Genomic DNA, 24,918 nt, shown 5'->3' with positions numbered 1-24,918 from the left:
TATACTCTTCGGAATCGTGAGTTTCGGTTCACGTTTCATAAGCTCGTTTTCCGATGCAGCTATAGAAATGGCAAATATGCGTTTAACCCGAGTAACAATCACCGTACGAGATGCGGCTGTTGTCAGCTCGGAGGTCCGTTGGATTACGGGGAAGCCGAAAGCCGCATTCGGTATCCAACGTACACTGAGGAATCAATAGTGGAAAAGTTCCATGTTCGACATCCTCCATCACCTTCAAAGAATCAAGCAAGGTCTTTAGGATTTGACAATGTTTACTCCTCATCAAAACACGAAGACGAAGAATGATGGCTCCCCGAACTTCAGCTTAAAATCACTGATCATCCAAGAAGGTGGCACCAGTACGGCAAACGTATGCCGGGTGATCTAAAGTTACCCCGATATCAATATTTTGCAAGTGCGCCGCTTCAAGATAGCAGCTCGCACGTGCGTTGGTTGCGCGAAGGTTTCCAATCCGTTCCGGTCAGACCAAAGCGCTTATCGTTAAAACCAGCGCTTAGATTTAAAAACTCTGAACGAAAACATCAGTAAGACAGAATTGAAAGCCAACGAGGTCGTGTTTTCTCTTTGCGCAATCATGACATAAAGGTCTGCACAGAAACAAGTGCAACTTGAACCAGCTTTGGCTTCTTTAAATCCGACATGAACTTTCTCAAGCATTCAAATAACGTAATAACTTTAAATTTACAGTCTGCTTCTTTCCGTTGCTTTGCCATACAACTCCGCGAACACGTAGCGTCCAGCAATATCTTGAACACAGACCATTCGACTTGCGGATTTCCAAGATATAGCTCCATATTAAAAGCTACCTGAGCGACAGTCAAATCGTTTCGGGGCCCGTTTCTCGAAAGTCCGAAAACTTTTCTGGGCTTTTTCGAGAATCACAATTCCCTCTGTATCTTATTAATGTCGTCAAACTCTAAAATCATTTTGATTTTTTTCTTCTTCTTGAAAACATATTGAAATACCAGCCTATCAAAATAAGCGGATGACAGTTTCATAAATAGCTTTTCGGACCGGCCCGAATTTACAGGGTCTGGGTGTGCTTTTGACAACGACCTCGTCTTCCAACTCAGTGGTAAACAAATCAAAAAATTGTTGGTCATATAACAATGAAGAGGTGTATTAATAGGCGCAAAACTGCGCTGGATCCTCAGACCATATAAAAGTAATGGACTCGCGTTTCGCAATCGCTCATTAGTCAGTTTTAAAAGGCTTCAAAGCCAAGTTCGGGTAGAATATAAATTAACATGTCTCCAAGACAGAAAAAGGCTTCATTTAACAGTAAGCTGCCTATGAGGGTGATGTTGGAGGGATGAATAACATTGGATATGTGGCCAAGGACATTCTCAAATCCTAAGGTCGCATTTTAGACAGAGGGCAAAAAGAAGGCGAAAGAAGTTGCGGTTAATTTATTTATTAAAACAACCTAGAGTGAATTAGATCAAAGTGTTGATCTATCACTTTGCGGCCTTGCAGCAGCACAGTCACAAATGGATATATTTTTCGGTACACTTTGCGCGCGAAACAAACAAAGGGCCGCCCAATTTTAACCCATCAGAACAAGCCATGTCACGCGTGACTGCTTCTGCTTCTATGTTTTTTCAGGGACATTGACAACTGATTTTCGCGGGAACGGGTATTCTAAAAATAGACTCATTTGTGGCTGTGCTGGGGAGCCCATCCATGCCATAACAACACTCTTATCTAATTCACTCTTGATTAATATACAAGGAGAAATTTCTCCATTCTTTCCCCAGTCGTTCAAAGGCTGAAAAACTGTATCCAATGGATAAGTGACTATCCAGGGTTTTAAATATATACTGGAAGCCAAACGTTGACCAATTTTGTCGTACACACCTTCAGCGAGCTGCGCTTAGAGGGTGCATATTCACGGTACCCTGAGCAAATACTGAAATATCATGTTCGCAGACTATCGGATGCTGATTTATCTTAGGTTGTCCGGATTTTGAACGACTTGAGCCTGATTGGCTAAGAGAAATACACCTTTCAAGGTACCACAGTTAACATAGATGAACTGGCTATCACAGGAACCCATTATCCGGAGCTTCCATCTGTATTGTACGCTTGAGTCAACACTTCCCCATATATTTCTATTTTTAGAACTATTATATTTTGACGTATGTGACTGACAACATACGTGAGTGGTTCACATACGTCACATACGCACGTGACGTAATAAATGACTGACCATAGGTCTCTTATGATTGGCTATTCTGAAACACCCACTAAAGCCCCCTTGCGAAGTGCTTCTAAAAATAGAAAGATACGGGAAATGGTTGACTCAGGAAGATAGAGGCTCCGGGTAATGCATTCCTTGTTATGAAACACTTAAAACTACAAAAGCGAGAACAGTGACATCGTGCTTTGTCTTAATTTGACCGCGACCGTGCACAATCTTTTGTCCTCAGTTCACAACCGAGTTTTTAATGAATTAATCGAAAATTTTTGATTGGCTGTTATTTAGAAAACGGGTGTGGTTTGTGGCACGGTCAGGGCCAAAACAGCAAACAAAAACAAAAAAAAGAAACTTGTCGAGTTTCATAACCATCTTTATATATGAACTATGAAGTAACGCAGCTAGAGCAAAAACTATTTATATAATTAAAAAAAGAGGCAACAAACCAAGCCCTCTAATTGGTCAATGATCAAAGAAAGTCACAGATAGCCAATCAAATGCGAGCCCTGAAAATTCCTGCTCGATTGCAAGATATCCGTGAGTTGTTTCTGCTTAATTACGATAAGGTAATTTGAATTTTATTTCCTGAATATTATTTTTAAGTAATCACAATTTAGAATAATAAAGTTGACAGTTACTTGTGGAAATACATTGTTCGTGGTTAGTCTTACGTTCGTTTCATCCCGACCAAGGGACTGATCAGAGACCTTTCTGCTTGGCAAACTCGCTGGGCATCACGCCCAAAGTCCCGTTCGCTAACGAAATGATAACGTCAAATTAATCTCACCTTATATCTCATAAGGATTCCATACCGCGCAAATTCACTAGTGAAAATTGACAATAAAGTTGACAGTTACTTGTGAAAATACATTGTTTATTTTTAGACTAATTACTATAATTTGCAATTTGAAGTTTTAGTTTCTTTCTCATTTTTTTAATATTTCACTTGAAATCACGTGATTATTCCTAACAATAGCCCTTTTCACGGTTAGTTTTTCTCATTTACATTACAATACAATCTAGCATGTATGTGAGGCAATTTCGGGCTATTTTGTAGTTTTAACCCGAAATTGCCTCGCATCCACGTTAGATTACATTGTAAAGCATATGAGAAAAACTAACCGTGAAAAGGGATATTAGCAAATATCAGAAATACCATAATACTCTGTATTTGTCCCTCAAATTTTGCATAAGCGTTGTTTTTATTTTCAAGAGAAACTGGAAACAATACTTATGCAAATTTTGGAGGGACAAACAAACAAACAAACAGCATTATGGTATTTTTGATATTGGCTAATTCAGAAGACTGAGCTCCCTCGAATAGGTAGTATCCAGGTCCCTTGAATACCCCTGAAAGTCCGTATACAGCATTTAATAGGGAGCTTTAGCAACGACGACGGGAACGGCAACGAGAAGGTCATGTAAAAACATAGAGTCACGTTATTGCGATCACTTCGCGACTATTCCAAGCCTTTTAATTTGACAAAAGTGTTTCAGGCCCACAGGAATGAAACCGTTACGAGCGGCGCTTAATTTAGGGGAGAAAAATGAAAATTTATCTCCAGGTGCTGACGTTCTTCATAACTCCTCAAACTTGGTAATTTCACGTTGTTGCTTTGCTGACGACGGCAAAGAAATGGACAAAAATGAAAAACGCACGTGCAGGGCGTGCAAAGCTATTGTTTTTGTCCACTAAATATGCAAATTTGTGACGTTCTCGTTGCCGTCGCCGTTGTCGTTGCTAAAGCTCCCTAATGTAAAGCCGGCCGCACACTCGGTGAAAATAAGGACTTTAAGCAATGACGAAGGCTACGGCAACAAAACGCTATCGGAAGTATTTCCCGATTATTCTGTCTTGTTCACCTTGTAAAAAACAGAAAATGACTGTTTTATTGTTATATGCTCACGTTGTCGTCAAAACCTTAAAATTTTGTGATTTCACGTTGTTTTGTGAAGTGCGGCAAAAAATGCACGGAAATTCGTGCTGCACGTGCAGCACGAGTATTTTTCCTTTTTTAACCAATGATATTCTTGCTCTGCGGCGTTTGCCGTAGCCGTAGCCGTGGTCGTAGCCGTGTCTTTGCAGGAGGCAGTGTAGCCCATTGGTTAGGCCGCTTGCCTTGAGATCCGGAGATCCCGGGTTCAAGACCCGCTCTAACCACTCGTTGAATTTGATCCTGGTAGTCCCTGGTTCACCTTCCCAGCTGCACTTGTAAAGAGCCAACTGGTTTGCCTCCGGCCAGTTGTGATTCTTAAGTGTTGTTGTTCTGTTCTGTCGTTTCGTTGTGTTTCATTGGCCCTGAAAAGCCCCTATGGGGAGCGGTCACTTAAGTATGTATTGTATTGTATTGTAGTTCCTAATAGCGCGGCGCTATTCCGCCGCGAATGATTCAAGCGTATTCAGCGCCGGTGTTGTTCCCCGCACACATTGTGTCGTGTTCTTGGGCAAGACACTTTACTCTTACGGTGCCTCTCTCCATCCAGGTCCCAGTTGGTGTATAAATGGGTACCATGGGTACCGACGAAAATGCTGGGGTAACCCTGCGATGGATTCGCATCCCATCCAGTGGGGAGTAGAAATACTCCTAGTCGCTTCATGCTACGGAAACTGGAGACAAGCGCCGGCCTGATGGGCCTTTCAGGCTCGTAACTGAGACTTTACCTTTTTTAGAGTCACTGATTTTACCCTGAAAAGAAACTAATACATTGATTCAGTGAGAGTAAAGAATTTTTTCATGCACTCAGTCTCGATAAGATCAAGTATTTTGCATTACTCCTGACCTACCAGACCTACCCACTTAAGGAGGCTCGAACCAGTTTGAACGCTTCCAAGTGACGCTCTTGTTAGAAGGATCGGCACCACAACGTTGTATCATGTATTGGCAATATTGTGGTATCAAATGAAACATGAATTATTGCTGAACAAGATACAATCATTATTGTGACGTAATATATCACCGTGACAACGAGCAAGGCCTGTAAAAACACCCTGCTTTATTTTGTCTTAAGTTGCTTATATCTCAAAAACGAACTCGGTGAAGGGCATGATGAAACTTTCTGCAAAGTTTTAAATTCTGTCTTGTGGAGTCAAGAGCCACCTTAATTTTGTGATTTTTTAAGGTTGCTCTGACTCCTCGGGACAGAATTTTTTAAAACTTTGTCGAAAGTTTCATCGTAGATTTCTAATCACTTTTCAGCAATAAAAAGGGGGGTCACCGAGTTCGTTTTTGAGATATGACGAACTAAATCCAAAATATAGTGTGTTTTTGCTGGGCTTTCCGGTGGCCAAGGTAATTTATTACATCACAGTAATGATCAAATCTAGTTTGGAAATAATCGGTGTTTCATATGTTACCATAACATTGCTGTTACGTGCTACAGTGTTCTGGCGTGATTCGATCTAAACAGAGTGTCTTCTAAGTGTTGAAACCCTTTCGAGCCTCCTTAAAGTGATTCATCATCACTGCTGCCCAACGAAAAGCTGAACTTAGAAGCGTCAATTGTGTTTCGAGAGGAAAAAATTTGAACGTGTAAGAGCCTCCAACGAAGGATTTCGCAACACACACAAGCACCAGTACGACAATTTGAGCCCAGTAAACATAACGTTCTAAAATTTATTCCACCACATGAAGTTCTTAGTTACCTTCCATTAAATAACCTTACAACACGCAATTTAATAAAATTACTGGAAAAGGTAATATTGAAAGTCACAGCATTAAAAAAATATTCCAAAGAATTATTTCAATACGAAATATTGGCGGCAATTTCATTACGATATTAAATTAAATTGATAAACCTAAATGTAAACATCGAAACTCTGCAGTGAAGCGGCTTTCAACTGAGGGTCGTTAACGCGACTCTTAAGACATAACCAATGAAAACTGTCGCAAATTGCGCGTTGAGCCGAACCGCATTCGAAGTTGCGGAAAATCGAGATCGGCTTTGGCTTTGTCATTTTCTTGGTTAAAAATGACGCGATATTTTGAAAGCCACTCACTACCACGACCTATCAAACTCGACGACTGAAACTGTCAGCATGTAAAACCATTTAAAACTCGACTTAGAACTGGGCGAAAATAACACAATAAACAAAAGAAAGTCAAGCCCACCAACCCTAATTGCCACTCTACTACCTTAGAAAAATCTGAAAGATTCAATAACGATTCCCTTAAGCTCCTCCGCAAAGGATTTAATTAAACTAGTATGTACGTTTCCTAGGAATGAGAAATTTAGTAATTAAGTTACGGAGACACGTGCGCGAGTACACTTAAAAATACGGTGGCGCTCTCATATTTAAGTGGTCAAAAATGCTTATCTAAAAATCCCCTTATTCAAGAAGAACGCTAACTTCACTTGGTCAAAATCATCGGTGCACGGAAAAATCATTTTGAGATTCTTTCAACATGAAAAAAGCCTTCCAAAAAATACTAAAGTATCTAATATTTCGAGATTCGCCGCAGAGTTCGTTCCACAGTCAACAAGCGAAATGTATAGCGAGACAGACGATGTGAGCAGACTGCTCGCTGGGGAGTGCAAGCAAACAAAACGCAGAGATGGAAATTTTAAAGCAAAGGAAAATGCAAAGCAGAGAAATCGACATTAACGAACATTCTTGCCAGGATAATGCCATACTGGCCTGTTGCGTTCTACTTACAGACACGTGCGCATCGAGAATAGAATTCTGGTGCCCTCCTCGCTAATATTTCCGCATGCAAACCAGTGAAGAAATTCAGAAGCATTGCAAGATCTAAAATTCGTTCGCGTCACCCTCGAGATAACCATACGTTTTTCTGAAAGGCCCATCGAGTGCTACGAACGTTGGATCGCCAAAAATGAATCTTTTCAATGTCCGCTGCTAAGTCTCTTGGCCATCTTCTCTCGGAAACTTCGTCGCTTCTTCACTTTGTTACCAGACTGCCTCCGGACAAGAGTGACCGGCTGTTGCACCAGACCCTCGTCCACAGGATCACCAGCATCTCGGTCGTCAATGATGAAGTTGAGTTCTTCTGGTGCAAAATGCCGCTCTTCTGCACGTACGAATGTCACAACTTCCTCTGTGACTTCCCCCTTATCATCTGGAGGAGCAGACTCGTCAACGGTAACAACTTTCGTAGTGATAAAAACCTGTGGAGGAGTAATGAATAGAAAAGTAATTAAATCATTTCGGCTACAGGGACTTTTACTCTGGGCTACCCCGAAAATGTCGTTAATACAGTTGTCTTCCTTAGTTCTCTAATTCACGGCGTGACGTCAATGCAACTTCACTTCCACTCTTCCGCAGTTAGACAGGCGTTAAAATTCAAATTGGTTAGAACGGATTTGAAACCGATTAAGAGTTTCATTATTCGTCTAAAGTTCTGGACGACATTGAAGAGATCGGTGCAGAGGTTTCTATTCCCTCTCGCTAAAAGCCAAGGAAACCTCTCCCGCAGGGATGAAAATATCTGACCCTTCTCGTTATTTGAAACAAACGTATTTCCTACCTCATTATCCTTATCCTCCTTTTCCGGCTCCATATCCTTTATCAGTACAGGTTCGGGCTCAGATATATTCAGATCCAACCGCTCTCGTTTGTACTCAGTACCCTTAACTGGTGCGTTGAGCCACTTCAGTCGACTCCTGCAAGCGAACATTGAACACATCGATGGTCATAACATTGTTTAAGCCAACGAGCGACAAAAACCGGCACAAAGGCTGCTCCTTGCCATCAAACCACGACAATCCAATTCTTCTAAAGCTTGTTCGTTTTTCCTAAGTCAAAGCAAACTTTCAGAGCCGAACGAAGTCAGTAGAAAGCTTTAGATCAACGGCGTTCTTGTTAGTTTCTTCAAACTCCTACAAACTAGCAGAACTTCGTTCGGAAGTGAATCCGGAGAAATGGTATTGGCCTTGGAAGAAAAATAAAATTTGCCATCGTATTCTCGTTTCGTATACAACTTGAAATTTGGTCAGTTTACGTTGCACATTCAAGGGAAGTTCAAATTTTTCAAAACCCACGTGCAGAACCATCATATTTCTCATTAAATATATTGGAGAGATCTACAATGTAATATCGCGATAACGCCAAACGGGAAACGTCTTGCCCAAATATACGCTTTGCCAAAAATTAAGAAACTTGTTTTCATTTTAGCTAATTTCTCGCCTGTTACCACAGTTATCCTATAAATATAACACATTAGCCAAACACAAAAAAGGAGATGGAAAGAGGTGGGAGATAAAATGAGCCCACCTTCGGCTTCCTGGGAGAATGCCCTCGCTCTCCTTTACCTTACCCAGGCAACTGGCGGAGAAAAAAGTTGACTATGATAAGATCACTCGTCTACCAACAATGTGGAAGGGAATCGATTCCCGTACTTTGCGTTATATCTAGGTTGAATTTGTTGCTAATCTACTCTGCTTCAAGAGCTGTTTGTCTGGGAAGTGATCAAGGGGAGCATATATCTCCACTAATTCCTTGAGTCGCCCCTTTCCCGAGTAACTTCTTTTTATAGGAGCAGGTCTTTCCCGCGAAAAGTAAAGTACTTCCCTTGACACTTAGATAGCTTTGTTTTGATTGGCTCTTACAACAGTAGGCGTAGGCGTGCTGAATCTCCCAAGAGAGGCGTTCTATAAATAAATCTACTTAGGAGAGGGTTGACCCCTAAGTCAAGTGTGAGAGACTAGGCCTTTTCATTTGACCAAAAAACATGCCGACCAAAGCTGACATTGGGTTAATTTCATTTTAATTCTCGACCTCGGATATTGCGTTTCTAGCTTCCTCATTGGTACACTCAATCTCGGTTGTCAGCTTAATACCGTACGACCAGAAACCCATAAGGGCTGAAACGTGTAACGGCCCCTTGTGTGCTTGGAAACAAGCTTCTAAATATTCGATTTGCTAAGTACCATATTTGGAACAACAAGAGCGAGGGGTTTCCAAATATGGTACTTCGCAATGAAACATTCAACCAATCACTACGCACTGAATATTCGGAAGCTGTGAACGCGCGTTACACGTTTCAACCCTTATGGCTTTCTCGTTCGACCTAATACGGACACTGGTCGCGTCTAGTGTTGGCAAGCTGGAAACTGATTAGGTTTAATTTCCAAGTGTCCAAGCGTTCAGAATTTAAAGAAATTTTAATAAAACAATGATTCCATTCGTGCTTGTTGGATACGAAACTAGTTGTAGCGTGTAATTAAGTTCTTTGCAAAGGATCGTGGTAATTTAGCCGTATGCACATTCTTGCCTGTTACCTTTAACTTCTTATTTAATCTTACTCTCCAGGTTTGAATTGTATTACGCAACTTCATTTACATTTATTACGTTTAGTATAAATTCTTGTAAATTTGTAAAACTACTAGGATTTTTAGCTTTTTTATTTTTAACTGTAAATAAGTTCCACATCTGAAAAAGGCCGAAGGCCGAAACGTTGCATTTAAGTCGGCACAGTTAGAAGTTTGCTTGTTTTTCGCAACATTCGCAATTTTCGCAAAAATCGCGACTCTTGTCGGGGGCTTCTTGTGTTCTCTGGCTTTTTACAGTTTTCTGTCATTTTTGCGATTTTTCGCAAAATTCGCAATTTTCGCTAAAATTGTTAAAATCGCAAAAATTGAAACTCTTGTAGGGGACTTGTCTTCCCTAGCTTTTCAGTCTTCTGCGATTTTTTTGATTTTTCGCAAAATTTGCAAAAATCGCATTTGCGTGCAAACCTGGACATATCTCAACAAAACCGAGGATCATGCAAACAAACGAAAACGTGGGTTTCCCAAAATGTCTTTTTTCGTCTTGTGTCTTCACAACATTGAGAAACGACAACAAATAATATAGGCCAGTTTTGGTCAATTCTCAAATAATTATATGCCATTAAAAGGATTCTGGCCTCAAGAGAAAGGATTGCTTCATCATACATTTTGTTTTCACCACTCACCTGTATGTGTTAGCACGTCCCAAAGATGCGCTGCGTCTCAAATGAACTTCTGGGTTACCATAGAGTGCCAGCTCTGTGCGACCAGTAGAAGTCTTGGCTGGAACAGTCTCGTGTGACTTGGGTCCCTTTGGCTCTGATTTAAAGATCTCCTTGTTCTGGTAGTTGTAACCCGTTTTACAACCCTAAATGCAGGGAACGAAGCGAGGCATATCATTCAGTTTGCGCAATATTTCAAAATCAACCGACTTAAGGACGTTCGGGCGCCACTTTCCTAACATTGATTTTTTTCTGCAAATTTTACCATTGAATGATGATGAGTTAGTGATGTCAGAACTGTAAAAAAAATGTGGGCTCACCTTATCGTCAAATATCTTATATCTTTTTACCCTCGGATTTTTTTAGAGTAGCTTGGTGTAGCTAATATCTCCGAGCATTTACCCTCCCAACCATGATAGACCACAGAAGACAGACCAAAACACCGGGAACTACATGCCCTACTCTTTACGACAAGTGTGCGGGTTCTTTTACGTCCCACAGGATTATGAACATTGAAGGGTTGTGAGACGGGACCTCCGACTTATCGTCCTTATCCGAAAAGACTAGAGAGTCTAACCATTTGCAGATGTAATTATAAAGGCAGCACATTTTCCTCAGTTATTTAAAGACCCTGAGTGTTGGTCCGGCCGGAATTGTACTCACGACCTCCCGCGTAACAGCCCGGTGCTCAACCACCTGAGCCAACGGTGCGACTTCGTTTTGGAGAGATCTTGCCCGGAAGAACACCCTAAATCTGAAAAAATCCGGCTTCTTTAGTGGGTAGGGGTCACCGAACATCCAAGATCGTTAAATCCAAGCAAAGCTATATCAATGGCCATCTGCCCTATCATTGTTTATTTTAGTACTTTGCGCGCGCGCTCGATGCATGTCGTGGCATGTGAATGTGCGGGCGCTGTAAGGATGCGCAGTAGCAATGGGCGCCAACGTCCTTAAATTATGGTAAACTGGCCATACTGGTGACAGTTGAATTTAACACTGAGAGCTTTAGTTCTTTATCCGAGAGAAATTACTACTTTATCAAGGGAGCCATGAAAAGGAGTACTTTGGAATGATGTTTACAGTGTATGTACAAAATCTCAAGTTAATAAAAAGTTTTAAAATGTAAAATACCAATACGGAATCAAAAAATGTTGTTCGAATGTCAGAAGTTGATTCCCCATACGAGATTCCTTTCAGTTCATTCAGTCATCGCTTTGTCGGCTGCCAAGCAACCAGCACATCATCTACCACACAGGAAGGACGACAGAATGCATTGCATAATCTTTTTCTTTTTGCGAGTGTGAGTTATTGGAAACTGGGATGATCAAGATCTTGATAAATTGTAGTTAAATCAGTGTACTCAATAACTGAATTAAGAAGGCTCAAAAGGGTTTCAACACTTAGAAGTCTCCCTGTGTAGATCGAATGACACTACAACACTGTATCAAGTAACTGCAATGTTATGGTACCATATGAAACACTGCTCATTTCCAAACAAGATGTGATCATTATTGTGATCTAATAAGTTACCTTGGCAACGGGAAAGCCCAGCGAAAACACCCTTGGATTTAGTTGCTCACATCTCAAAAACGAACTCAGTGACCCCTCCCCTTTTTTTATTGCTGAAAATGATTACAAGGCCAAGATGAAACTTTTGGCAAAGGTCTGTCTAGAGGATTCAAAGCTACCTTAAAGAAATCACAAAATTAAGGTGGCTTGCCCTTCTGATTACGTTTCAGAAATAAAAAATGGGGGTCACCAAGTTCGTTTTTGAGATATAACTCACTAAAGACAAAATAAGGGTGTTTTTACAGGGCTTGCAATAATTCTTGGTTCAGTTGGTAACACAATATTGCCATTACATGATACAACGTTGTGGTGCCATTCCTTCTAATAAGACTGTCACTTGGAAGGGTTGAAACTGGTTTAAGCCTCCTTAAGGAATAACCTTATTGTAAAGACTGACACACCAATCCAAAGCTTTACCTTGGCATCTAGTTGACGCATCCAAGCTTCAAAATGCACCTCAGCTAACTTCTGCTGATTTTCATTTGCATCCATGCCATCATGTAATGAAGCAATCATCTGTGCCTTGGTCTCATCATCAATCTTCCACAACTCCTCCATACCAACATTCCTTGAAGATAGCTGTTTGGGAGGAGTATGAGTTAAATTTTGTTGAGTTTTGCTAAAAACAATTGCACATAATATGGGCAAGAAAATTCAAGAGATATTGGCATTATAAGCTACAGTGTAAGATGTTCTGTTTCCAATACCAAATCAAGTGACGCTGTATTATGGCTTAATTGGTTGCCTTGGGAAACACCTACAGTATACCACAACTTTTAGGCCTGTTGTACTTTTGCAGAAAAAGGAAGTAAGAATAGCAGTTAATTCCCTTCATAGCCTCTGTTAGGCTTCCTTAAATTCATGGCTCTATCAACTATTCATATTATCCTCTTTTTATGTTGGTATCATCACAATTTTAGTACTACCCAAGGCTTTTGACAACTTTTTTCGTGAATATTAACTTACGACAGATTATCATCATACTAGGATAGCATCAAGAGCATCTTATTATTATATTAAAACTTTGCCCCGAAAGGTATGTATGTACGAAGAATCAATGCATTTGCTGTTGATTTCTAGTAATAAGTTAAGTTTAAGGGTTAGAATTTTTTTTTTGTGAAGGTATAAATGGTGCAGCTATTAATCTTCACTAGAAGATGGGAACTTTCATTTAAGGGACACTTCGTTTAATTGCCTGAGTTCTTAATCATGGTACATGTATATTTAATTTGAACATCTCTGGTTCTTCTGTTTCGAATTATGCAAATATGGAAAGAAAAACTTTAATTATGTACTTGCATTTAAAGCCATCAAAAATCTTACTATTAAAAATATGTACCAGATAACAGATAACAATACAATACTTTACCAGATAAAAGATTGAAATATTAATATTGGTCTTTTGTTCTGCGTGTTACACCCCATACTAAGCAAAAATCAATTTTTCAAACTGCAGTACTTTGCTAATTTAGTTTTTTATATTTTGAGTACTTCCTACATCTGTAATTTTGCCTAATTCAGTTTATTTACTCAATTTTCTGTAAATTCCTCTCGACTATGCAATAAATAGTCGGTTGCCGCAAATTACTATGTTGTTCACAATTTGGCTGTTGGTGTTGATACACAATCATTCACAAACAAATCAAGAACCATCACCTACTACACTGTATGACCTAAATGTAAAGGATGCATGGTGAGTTATGGATGATACTAGGTCATTGTGGGATGTAATGGGTGATTGTGGATTGTTTTGGCTTATTTCAAGGTTATCAAGGGAACACGTACTGATACTTTATAATCCTGGATTAAGTTAATCAGCTTTCGAACAACTGGGCCCAGATCTGGAATTAGTGAAATTGCATGTATTTTCTAAGCCACAAGAAAATTGACCACGCAAGTCTTCTGTTATCAGTAATTCACGCTCTTTTTTGGGATCAATTCACAGATCATGCAAAACCCCTTCCCCTTCATGAAATGGATCTGTCAACAAGTTACGTTGCAGGAAATTCTTCCTGGACTGCAAACACCATTATTTTGTCTGGTATTGTAAAATTCACCCTTAGAGACAAAATTTAAAATTTTCGGGAACAAGACGTTTTCTGAAAGTCAAACTTGGTAAGTACACCAGACTGAGTTAAACCATTAACTTAAACATATTAAAAAATTCAAGCAATCCGAGAAGGTCACTTTAGCCTCCAGGAATACCTTTAAGTTTAAAGTTAGTGCCATCACAACTTACAAAATTAATTTTTAAGCTCATGCAAGATTGGAAAGCTGGCAGCCTGGTGTATGTAATCATATACTAAGGCCCAACACCATGAACTCTTTCTTTGAATTTTTTAAAAAATCATCTTTTAGGTATAGGAGAAATCATAAACATTATTCATTGGAGAACTAAAGCTCTGTCCAGAATTTGGTCACATTTTTTTTACATGATAATGATTACTTGTGAAGAAAATAATATGCATAAAATTATTTTTTATACCTGAATTCCACATGCGGTGACCAAAAGATGTGCAAGGTAAACAGTCTCTTCTAATGTCTCTCCAACACAAATGGCACCAAAATTCCTCAGTATAAGAACCTAAAATATGTAGGGAATACCATTAATCAGAATTTTTAAATGCTTTTGGAAGATTGAGGGTCTCTGTGGTCAAATTAATTTTTTTCCAGTCAGCTTGGGTCAATATCACACTCAGGGTAGTAGAACTGCAGACCAGTGGATCAATTCAAAAGAATGGATTAATGAGTCAAACAAGATAAACCAGTTACCTGGCTGGCAGAACCAAAACTGTTGATCAAAGAATCCTTGACATCTTCATCCATCTTGTTCCCTGGGAAGTCATGATAAGCTACATCGCCAATCTGCAGGTTAAAAACCAAAAATTCCAGCAGTTTTTCAACAGATAAGTACCGGTAACTATAATTTGCCACATATGTACAATATTTTACAAGGCCAAGGCTACCTCATAATGGTATTTATTATTCATTCAAAATATTTCCCCGTTTGTGATTGGTTAAAACCATATGCATAATTCACCATAACCAGCTGCTGTTCACCAAATTTGGAAAGAAACTTTGTCATATTGAATCAATGACGTCAAAAGTGCAGCCTGCTGCAGATTATTGAACCAGTGACGTCAAAAGTGCAGCCCGCTGTTAATTATTGAACCATTGACCGAAAAAAGCTGGGGACGAGATGGTGTTATTTTTGTTAAGCAGAAAAATGGCTGCGAGTAGTTTTAGAAGTTTGAGCAAAGAAAATATTTTGAATGAATAATAAAGCAATAATTATTATTGAATTCCGCTTTCGTAGAATATGAAGAATTCTGCAGATCTCGGAGGATGTTATCCACCTGGGCCTTCGGCTTGGTGGATAACACCCTCCTCGACCTGCAGAACAACTCTTTTGTTTTTCCAGTTCGTTGTACATTGTAAATAACCATGTTCAATGCCTCAGCGACCTCCCAAAGGCATTCCCATAATTCCCATCATAGTACTAAAATAAAGGATTATGCTTTGATTTTGTTGTTGCACTGTACGTACAAGTAACCTGAGTTGTAATATGCAAAAAACTGCTTGAAAAAAGACGTTCTAAAAGGGAAATAATACTTCCAAAAGTGTCGAAAGTTTTCCTTGGTGTGTGCTGACGTTATCATGTAGATTTTCATTGCAATATTATTATTATAATACTTTTTTATCTCTTTCTTTTATTTCTTGCATTTTGTTTGAATTTAATATTATTATAAATGATTCATATTATATTTCTGGATTTTATTAAATTTAGCAGGTGAACTATTATTAATCTAAAAAGGGTTACATTTCTTGTTTGTACCTTTTACAACCAATGTAACCAACAAAGGATGTGGCCATAACAACAAATTGTACCATCTGCAGTGCTCGACATTAAAAATAATCCAGGTTGTCCCTCTTTCAAAAGCCAGGCAACCAAACTCGAGAATTAGGTTGCCTTGATGAGCCCATGGTTGCCCACTACTGACAACTGGCACTCCATGTTGAGATGCAATCACATGGCAATTAATGGAGGTTTAATTAGTATCCCATACTTTTTAGTGTGCACCACTGACTATTTTGTGGAAGCCTGGGTTAAAGTAATTGAGTCTTCAATCTGCATCGCCTGCATGTTTGTGACACATCATCTACAGTGTATTTCGGTTTCCTATCTCACAACTTTTTGTAAAAACCCAGATAGTCAAAACACGGGAAAATGCTCAGCTGTGGCAAAGTAATTATTGTTAACTTAAAACTACTAGACTAAGTGCACATCGATGTTATAGAAAACCGACAAATGCACTGCCCTCTTGCACATGGTCTTTCCTCATCAACCTTACAGCTGATGATCTCTTATCTGACGGGCCACAAACAGACAGTTAAAGTTCATGGGATACATGTACATGTATGTTCTAGTAACAGAGACGTTAAAGTTGGTGTACCTTGGCTAGGGTTCCCTTCTAGGGCCTCTTCTCTTTAACATTTTTATTAACGATTTGAACTTCTTCGTTCCTCATGCAGTTATGTCTTTCAGGCTCAATGCAGATGATAAACAGCTTACATGTATTATTCTGATTCCTCCCCTACTGTGCTGAAGTTTGTTGTGAACTCTGAGCTTACAATTTGTAGCTCATTGCCATCCTGGTTTGATCAGAATCATCTTCTTTACAATCATGATAAGCCCCAGGCACTGCCCTAATGGGGCCATGTTCATATAAATAGGGATTACACTGGACAAAATGTTAACCTTTAGATCATATATAAAATTGAAAACTCAAAAAGGCATATATATGCTAAAGACTAATCAGGCATTTTGTTCCAACTGAGATTATGACAAGTATTTACAATCCCTTTGTTTTGACACACTTAGAATACTGCAGTCCCCTCTTACTGGGTGTGGGCAAATAGTCTTTGAAGACCCTCACTTTCACATCTTGAGATCTATTTTAGGTTACGGTAAAAATATCTCATACCATGAATCACTTGGGATTGTGAACATGAAAACTCTATAACATAGGAGAATATGCAGTTCACTTTTGTTACTTTATAATTCTTTATTCTGCAATGGACCTACAATCCTGGTCAAAACTGTTGAGACAATTCCTACTTTTCCCCCTCCCGCCATTACAAAGTTGATTTTTCACGGTTTCTGAAATCAAGATCCGTTCATTGATCGTCCGCATGTTTCAACATTGTCTGGGTGGAAGGGGGGGCGCTAAAAAGGCAGCGAAAGAAGAACATGTGTTGCTCATATAACAATGGAAGCATGGACTGTTTTTAAAAATAATTATCGACTTTTCGCCCAAAATTTGACAAGTGTCTTAAGGCCTTTGACCTGGATTGTAAGTACATCGGTTTCTGTGACTTTTTTCAGTTTCAAAGACTCAAAAATAATAATAATTTATTATCACTAGTCTTAAGACTAAAGAGGTAGTGGTGTTAACCTTAGTATTGTATTGTATTGTAGTTTATTGTATTGTTATAGAATTGATTGGGTGCTACTTGTGTAATTCATTTTCTATTCTTGGCTTGGTTGTCCATGGATTTTTTCTCGGGCAACCAGACCTTTTATTTTACCAAAAATTGGTCACACAGGAAACTTTCTAGTCGTCTGTGACGACCAGACGACCGCTAATTTCGAGCACTACATCTGAACTCTTTTTTGGCAAGCTAGCAAAAACTCAGCTCTAACACAAGGTACTTACAGCTATTCCTTCTGGAGAGATGGGTACCAGTCCTTGTCTGAGTGCTGAGACCTGAAGCAATGCAAAAGAGTCAGTATTCAATCACCACATGTCTTCCAATCAGGTTCGAGTTGATTCCTGAATGAGGTGATGTGTGAGCCATGAATTACAGTACTTAACATTAAATTTTATTACCTTATACATGTAGAACTTGTAATCAATTTTTCTTGAGCCAAGGGGAACCCTGAGGGCTTTTGGGGAACAACGGAGCATATGGCATAATTTCAAATGGGGAACAGGGGAACGAGGACAAAATACATAATTGTATCTTAAAGAAAAAGAGAATATAAACCATTTGAGGGATTAAAAGCTGATCTAACAAGCTTTGATCTGAAGTAATTTTGGGAACAAGGGAACACAAACAAATTTTTAAAGGAACATTACCATATACAGTGTACAACAAGTTAAACATAATTATACTGTTGGTATTGGAACTGTTGTATGTAAGTTAAACATAATTGTGAGAAAGATACTGTAACAGTCATGTACTTTTTATCTGGACTGGAGAGGCATTGGAATTACTTTTTACGCACACGGTAACAAGAGCACATCAGTCAGTCAGCATACTCACCACCTTGACAGAATCAGCAGCCACAAACATGACACACTTTGCATTTTTTGCCGAGTGAATGGTTTCATGGAGGTCAAACACGCTCTTTGATACAACCAAATTTGTGCTACCCTGCTCAACAATATCGCCCTTGTGGTCAACTTTCAAAATTGAAGACGCTGTGACCTCACTGAACATCAGACCAGTAGGTGCAACAAAAAACTGCTTCTTTTCGTTGTCATTTCCAGTCGTGCAAACCTACAATGGAATAATAATTTTGTTCAGTGTTTACTCTGTACAACTTACATAAAGCGTGCTATTAAAAGACACTTCATCATAATGGAAGCTCAATAATTCTATAAATTATTTAATTACTGTAATAATTATTATTCTAATTACTGCATACACCTGTACATGTACACACAAAACAGTCAAGTTCTTGCTTGTTACCCTTAATTTTGAATTCGAGCAATTCCCCAGCTGTTGAGCGATTAACCACACAGAAACCCTGTGGGCCGATTAACCACACAGAGAGCCTGCCTGCAGGCTACAACTGTACAAACTGATCCTTCTCACTCTCACTGCTGCCAAGAAGACGGTTACATGTATCTTTAGTTAAGGTTAGAGGTGTCAGTTTCCTAAAACGTTCCTATTTTGCCAGTATTTCTGCTATGAGAATGAAATAAATATCATTTTAATGCTCTTCAAATGCAGTTATGAATCCAAAAAAGTATTTATTATTTATGAAATTACACTAGAAACTACAAATATTATAGCAATACGCCACCGTGCACCAGTGGCTCAGTTGGTTGAGCACCGGGCTCTCATGCAGGAGGTCGTGAGTTCAACTCCGGCTGGACCAACACTCAGGGTCTTTAAATAACTGAGGAGAAAGTGCTGTTTGTAACAACATCTGCGAATGGTTAGACTTTCAAGTCTTCTCGGATAAGGACTATAAGCCGGAGAGCCCGTCTCATAACCCTTGGAAATAAATTGTGTGGGACATTAAAGAACCCACACACTATTCGAGAAGAGTAGGGCAGGGAGTTCCCGGTGTTGTGGTCTGATCTATGGATATAGGGGTTAGGTGTCAATTAGGACAAAAGTTCTGTTCCTCTCTGGCCCCTGCCACGCCATGAATTGTAGCAAATTAAAACTAAAACTAAAAATCTAAAAATAGGGACAGATGCACTGCTGCTTTTAATCTCAAACGGAAGGGAATTCCAGAGGTGCAGCACCCAAACTGAGAAAGCCCTCAAGCCGATCGATTTGTCAGCTTTTGCGTTGGCTGCTCCAGCAGAAGTTGGTCAGCAGACCTAAGAGCCTGTCTAGGACCATAAGTACTCTTTTGTTCAAACGTTATTTTTTTTCTATGTTCGGTTCTCAAAGGAAAAACAGGTAGTCCTTTTCTAGCAGCTTAAGCTACAAGGGATTTTAAATTTTTCTGAAATTTTCTTAAGCAATCAATTCTGAGATAAATTTTCAGCTAAATGGTGTTGGATTTTTGATATTTTGCATTTTGCATCATGTACTGTATCTTCTATCAAAGTTGAAAATAGTGTTTTTAACTGGGAATGGTATAAAATCAAACACATGAAAAAATTGAAAAACACTAATGTTCACCATAATTTTTGCACATCGAACTGTAATGAAATAGTCCTGAAAAGTTGTGCTGAATCGGACAAAAACTGTTTGAGTCGTACATGTAGCTCTGCAAAAGGTAGACTCTTAGGCAATAAATTAGGGTATTGTAAAACCCAGAAAAAGCCAAGACTGAGTAAAGTTTTCATGGTCAAATCACAATATTGTACCCATATTGGTCCCAGAGGTTTTTCTTGAGCCGGAAGAGAGCTGCAAGAGAGCCCCAAAGACGATTCGTGAAGCAGCGTGAAGAGGCAAACCTCTGGTTACCTTGGACTTGAATCTCACTTTAATGCAGACGTCAGGGTCAGGATCTGACCCTCAGGCCCAGAATGGTTGAAATAAATTTTACAAACACATAATTCAATATGATTGGTTTGTTTGATTGGTAATCCCAAGAAGATGCGTGCTACTAGGTTGTCATTGGTCCTTTTGTAATAATCAATTTGACACATTTGGCAGCTATTGTCTGCATGAAAGTGAGATTCTAGTCCAAGGTAACCAGAGGGTTTTCTCTTCTTGCAGCTTTGCGACCTGGTCTTCACTGCTTTGCGGCTCTCTCGCGGCTTAAGAAAAACCTCTGGGACAAGGATAACAATAATGTATTGCTATGACCCTGCAAATGTGCTTGATTTTCAAGGCTTTTCAAAAATTGGATGGCCTTACGTCTTTTGGCAAATCAATATTCTAAGTCATAATGTTTATATTTATGGAAAAAATAATTCTCAGAAATTTGATATTAAATTATCAAACTTATGACAAGACTTTAAAGGGGCAGTGTGATGGGAATTTGACCATAAATTTACAAAATCAAGTTTCAGTGACTTTTTCGTTCTTAAATCTGGATCACTGCAGTGCGATAAAAATCAATTTAATTTAAAAGAAAAATGAGCCAAAGTTACTGCGGAGTTCATCTAAGATGCAAAGGGAGAACTTGAAAACGTCGGCCTGACATGTTTCAAGTTGGCATTCATTTTAACTTGGCTAAGCATAATGAAAAACACTTGAAAAGAATGGTTTCTGCAAGCTGTTTTGAAAAAAATTTAGCAATTTATTTTTGTTTGCCATGGGTAAACATGTCTCTTTGCTTTCCAGATTTTTACTAACAATCCATGGCACTGCCCCTTTAAAATTAAATAAAACTTTCATTCTCGCATGTTTGATCAAGATTATAGGAGGGTTACATGTACACATCACAAGAAACCATCATTTTCATCTCTTTCACAAAACAAATAGCGAAAGTCAACCATCAGCTGCGTAAGTGTTGTACACGCATGTCCAAATTTAATCACTTTTCTTCTTTATTGCTTTTCTCTTAAGATTGATGTGGGTAAATTTGTTTTCCTGTTTCATTTTCCTATTTTTTCCTTGCATTCAGCACTTGCTATTTTCCTAAATGTTGATTTTCATAAATTTCATTCAGCAACAACATTATTTGTCATTCCTACCTCTTGAACACCAGGATGTACGTTTTAATTAATAAAGGAAAAAGATTATAAGCCTATAAGCCTATAAGCCTGGTGGTTTCCTGAGGTCTCCTCGCCTAACAACCTGCTGTATTGAACAAGATAGATATTTTCCAATGATATTATTTCAGAGTACATGTATATCATAATTAGTGGCCATTTTGTCATAAAATTGAACGCATCTACACTGCAAAGACTTGCAATTGATTTATCCACACAATTTCTGAGAGTTGACAGATAAAAATAACATTCTTTAATCTCCAAAATCTGAAATATGTCAAAAGCATGTTCAAATATATGGTTGATAGGGAAAGATGACAGCATTTAATAGGGCTCTCAAAAAAATTAAAATCACAGAGTTATTCTATGCTTGAGGCCAATCTAATTTAACTTCAAATTCGGAAAAATATTGTTTTTACCCTAGGTAATCAAAATAAGTTGTATTTGGCAATCTGTGAGAGTATTGATTTCATCTAGTCACTCCCACAAAAGCTGGCTATTAATTATTCACACTTACTGTGCAAGCTCCGCGATCATAAACACCTTTCCCCCAGCCAAACATTTGCATCAAGCGATAAACCGAAGCCAATTTACACCTTAACTGTCTGTCTTCCTTGGTGTAATGCAACGTATCAGCTCCTCTGATATCTGAAATAGCCGAGACGGACAATTTTGGGAAGCCCCCAGCGCCAGACAGTGAAGCCGAAGGAATCAAGAAGTCTTGGTAAGTGCGAAAGGCTTGTGGACTTGTTGGCCTCACGGCATGTGAAGAAACCATTTCTTCCAATTCTCCTCGCAGTATGTCATCGCTGAGAGCCAAAGAAACTCTCTGTCGTATTCTGAGACCTCGGACATCACGAAGTACTTCTTCTGGAGCGCGAACAGAACGCGCGACAGTCTTGCCTGATCGCGGTGGTGCGCTCCAGCGCTTCGAAACATCGACTTGTGTTCGCGTGGATCTTGGAGTCGTCGTGGAAGACATACTGCAATATTATTTACAATTATCAAACTCCTACGTCCAGTACCAAACAACCAGGAAGGAGAAGTGACGCTGCAGTCTCTTTATATAATCTGGATCAACAAACCACAGTTAAATTTTAGAGGTAGTACACGACTTGTGAGAAAATATTGAAAAACTTTAAATTATTATATAAACTATCAAAAGCACACGATCTTGCTCCGTTTCAATTTTTTCAAGCAGGAATAATGGTCCTAATGGGTCAAAAATCTGTCTGATATTTTCCCTGAGAGACCTCTGCTAGCAGGGAATCTGATATTATGAACGAAAATAACTTCTTAGTACGCTACAAACAAAGATCAAAGCTTAAGCTTAAGTTTCACTAATGAATAAGTAAAATATATTTTATAGACGAGAAATTTCTACTGACCTTTTCAGTTTGGCTGTACAACAATGGCTTCTTTAGAAATGCGGCTTGGTTAACACCCCATTGCGTCTCCAAAAGAAATCTCTCTTATTTATACCCACTGATCCTTGGAATATCAAGCCTCATTTGAATTCGATAAGCGTTCAAGCGCTGAATAAATAAGCTTATTAGCATGCTGGTTTTAATTGGTATGAATTTAATTGTGTCATACGTATATGTCCCAAAGGATTCGTATTTGGAAACTTCGATTACGTTTCCCTACTATTTTTCCTAATTCCATCGCATAAAAAGGTGGAAATACTAAAAAGTTATTAAAATCATCCTAGAAAGCGCATGCGCAACACAGTCGACCTCGTGGGATAGGGCTTAGGTCAAAGGCCGGGGAGAGGGGGGGGGGGGGGGGGGGGGGGGGACACCCATACAAAAAAGGGAGGGATACTCGTCGTCTCGCTTAGGGGTGTAAATTTCGGGTTTTGGTCTTACTTAAGGTATTCTGGGCAAAACGCAATCATATGTAGCCGTGAAGGTCTCCTTTAGGGTTTTGCGCGAAGAACTTTACCAGGAGCCCATTAATAGGAGCCTCCATAAGCAGTAGATCTTTGAGTCAACCTTTGCGCGTATCGTTTTATTTTTAGAACGGAGCGTTGAGCAGGAGACTCGCATTTACATAAATTTACATCAATTTGCACGATTTAAATACAGTTTTACTGCTTTATTTGTCTTCCTTAGACAATGACTTTACTCTGATTGGCCTTTAAAACAGTGCGTGCAGAGCCGAGGAACTCGTGGCGTTCTAAAAATAGAAAGATACGCGTAAAGGTTGATTCATAAGGACGTGTATGAGAGAGGCAAGCTCCTATTCATGGGCTCCTGATCTTTACATTTTTAAATTTCTTCACTTGGGTGAAAGTATTAGATGATAATGTATTTTCCATCATTAAAAGGCACTGTATTCTTTATTTCTCTGTGTTTTAATATGGTCTCTGGGTCAAAAAAGCCTGGGCCACGGCCATTTTGGTCTCCTTTTGGGGGTTAATTTATTTTTTTCGACGCGAATCCCTTCCCTTTTTATTTGGGAGCCCTTTCCCCCCCCCCCCCCCCCCCCAGGGTAACCCTACTGCTAGGGTTACCCTAGCAGGAGGGTCAAAGATAGCCCAGGTTTACAAGCAAAATTCACAAGTAGGGTTACCCTAGGCCAATACCCTACCACTAGAGACAATTTTGTGTGCCTTGTAACCGCCAGCATCTCAAACACAACGGAAACCACTAAAAAGTAGTTGTCCCAGGAAGGCGAGCTGTCCCTAGTAGAGCGTTTACAAGGCAGGTAGGGTTACCCTAGCACTCAGATAGGGTTACCTTAGCGCCAGGGTACGGTAACCTTAGCTGCCTTGTAAACACGTCGATGAAAAAAAGAAGAAATGTGTGTTGTGTGAGTGCTAGGGTAACCCCTGCTAGGGTAACCCTCCTGCTGGGGTAATTTACCCTTCCTCCTTGTAAACAGGGCGTTAAAATCCTTAGCCCGGTTGTTCGAAAGCCGATTAACTCTGAATCCAGTATTAGCGTAAACCAGGAGCCCATGAGTAGGATCAGCTTGCCTCTCTCATACACGTCCTTATGACTCAACCTTTGCGCGTATCTTTCTATTTTTAGAACGCCACGAGTTCCTTGGCTCTGCACGCACTGTTTTAAAAGGCCAATCAGAGTAAAGTCATTGTCTAACGAAGACAAATAAGGCAGTAAAACTGTATTTAAATCGTGCAATTTGATGTAAATTTATTTAAATGCGAGTCCCCTGCTCAACGGTTCGTTCTAAAAATAGAAAGATACGTGCAAAGGTTGACTCAAAGATCTACTGCATATGGAGGCTCCTAGTAATGGGCTCCTGCGTAAACTTTGATTTAATTTTTTTTAACTTTTGGTTTTCAAGATTGCATTCCTCTAATTTAAAATTTTGCCAAATATCAGCGTTGTACAACATTTGGGAGTAGAGAAGTAAAACTCCTTGGTTAATTTTAAATCTGCGATTAGCGTTAATCAACTGTCGAAGAACCGGGCCCTTATCTTTTGTTCTGTATCAAATCACACGCCATATCACTAATGAAAAAAGGCAGTGCCTTTCGAAATAGTAGATTTTCATCCTTTGCAATCACTAAGGCCCAGTTCAGACGCTGCTCCAGTCAGGTGCCAGTTAAACCAAGAGTGGATTAGACAAGAGTGTTGATCTTTCACTTTCCAGCCTTGCCCAGGTACAGTCAAGAGCCGCCAATTTTAACCTATCAGAAGGAGCCATGTCATGCGTGACTGCTTCTGCCGTGCTTTTTTCAGGGACATGACAACTGATTTTTGCGGGAACGGGCATTCTAAAAATAGACTAACTTATGACTGTG

At 39.4% G+C, this 24,918-nt stretch overlaps 2 protein-coding genes across 6 annotated transcripts in view; one reads left to right on the top strand and one right to left on the bottom strand.

The window, feature by feature from the left end:
• Positions 1–2,865, top strand: part of LOC138043663 (histamine H2 receptor-like) — a 50,801-nt gene extending 47,936 nt beyond the window's left edge. For all 5 annotated transcript variants that reach the window (XM_068890038.1, XM_068890037.1, XM_068890036.1 and 2 more), the window contains exon 4: positions 1–2,865. This exon is cut by the window's left edge and continues 439 nt beyond it. In XM_068890038.1, coding sequence (XP_068746139.1) covers positions 1–306 — 306 coding nt within the window. In that variant the 3' untranslated portion in view covers positions 307–2,865.
• Positions 2,866–5,818: 2,953 nt separating this feature from the next.
• Positions 5,819–22,833, bottom strand: LOC138043662 (alpha-adducin-like). Its single transcript, XM_068890034.1, has 10 exons — positions 22,535–22,833; positions 21,664–22,129; positions 18,061–18,297; positions 17,451–17,501; positions 14,506–14,598; positions 14,219–14,317; positions 12,151–12,312; positions 10,129–10,310; positions 7,702–7,837; positions 5,819–7,342 (listed from the first exon to the last, which is right to left on the bottom strand). The coding sequence occupies exons 2-10, from the start codon at positions 22,126–22,128 to the stop codon at positions 7,061–7,063; spliced, it is 1,707 nt and encodes a 568-aa protein (XP_068746135.1). The 5' UTR covers position 22,129; positions 22,535–22,833; the 3' UTR covers positions 5,819–7,060.
• Between the last annotated feature and the right edge of the window lie 2,085 nt (positions 22,834–24,918).

This window comes from Montipora capricornis, chromosome 3, assembly GCF_036669925.1.
Source record: "Montipora capricornis isolate CH-2021 chromosome 3, ASM3666992v2, whole genome shotgun sequence".
Lineage (NCBI taxonomy): Eukaryota > Metazoa > Cnidaria > Anthozoa > Scleractinia > Acroporidae > Montipora > Montipora capricornis.
Note: the sequence above shows the minus strand (reverse complement) of the source record. Positions and strands in the feature narration are given on the sequence as shown.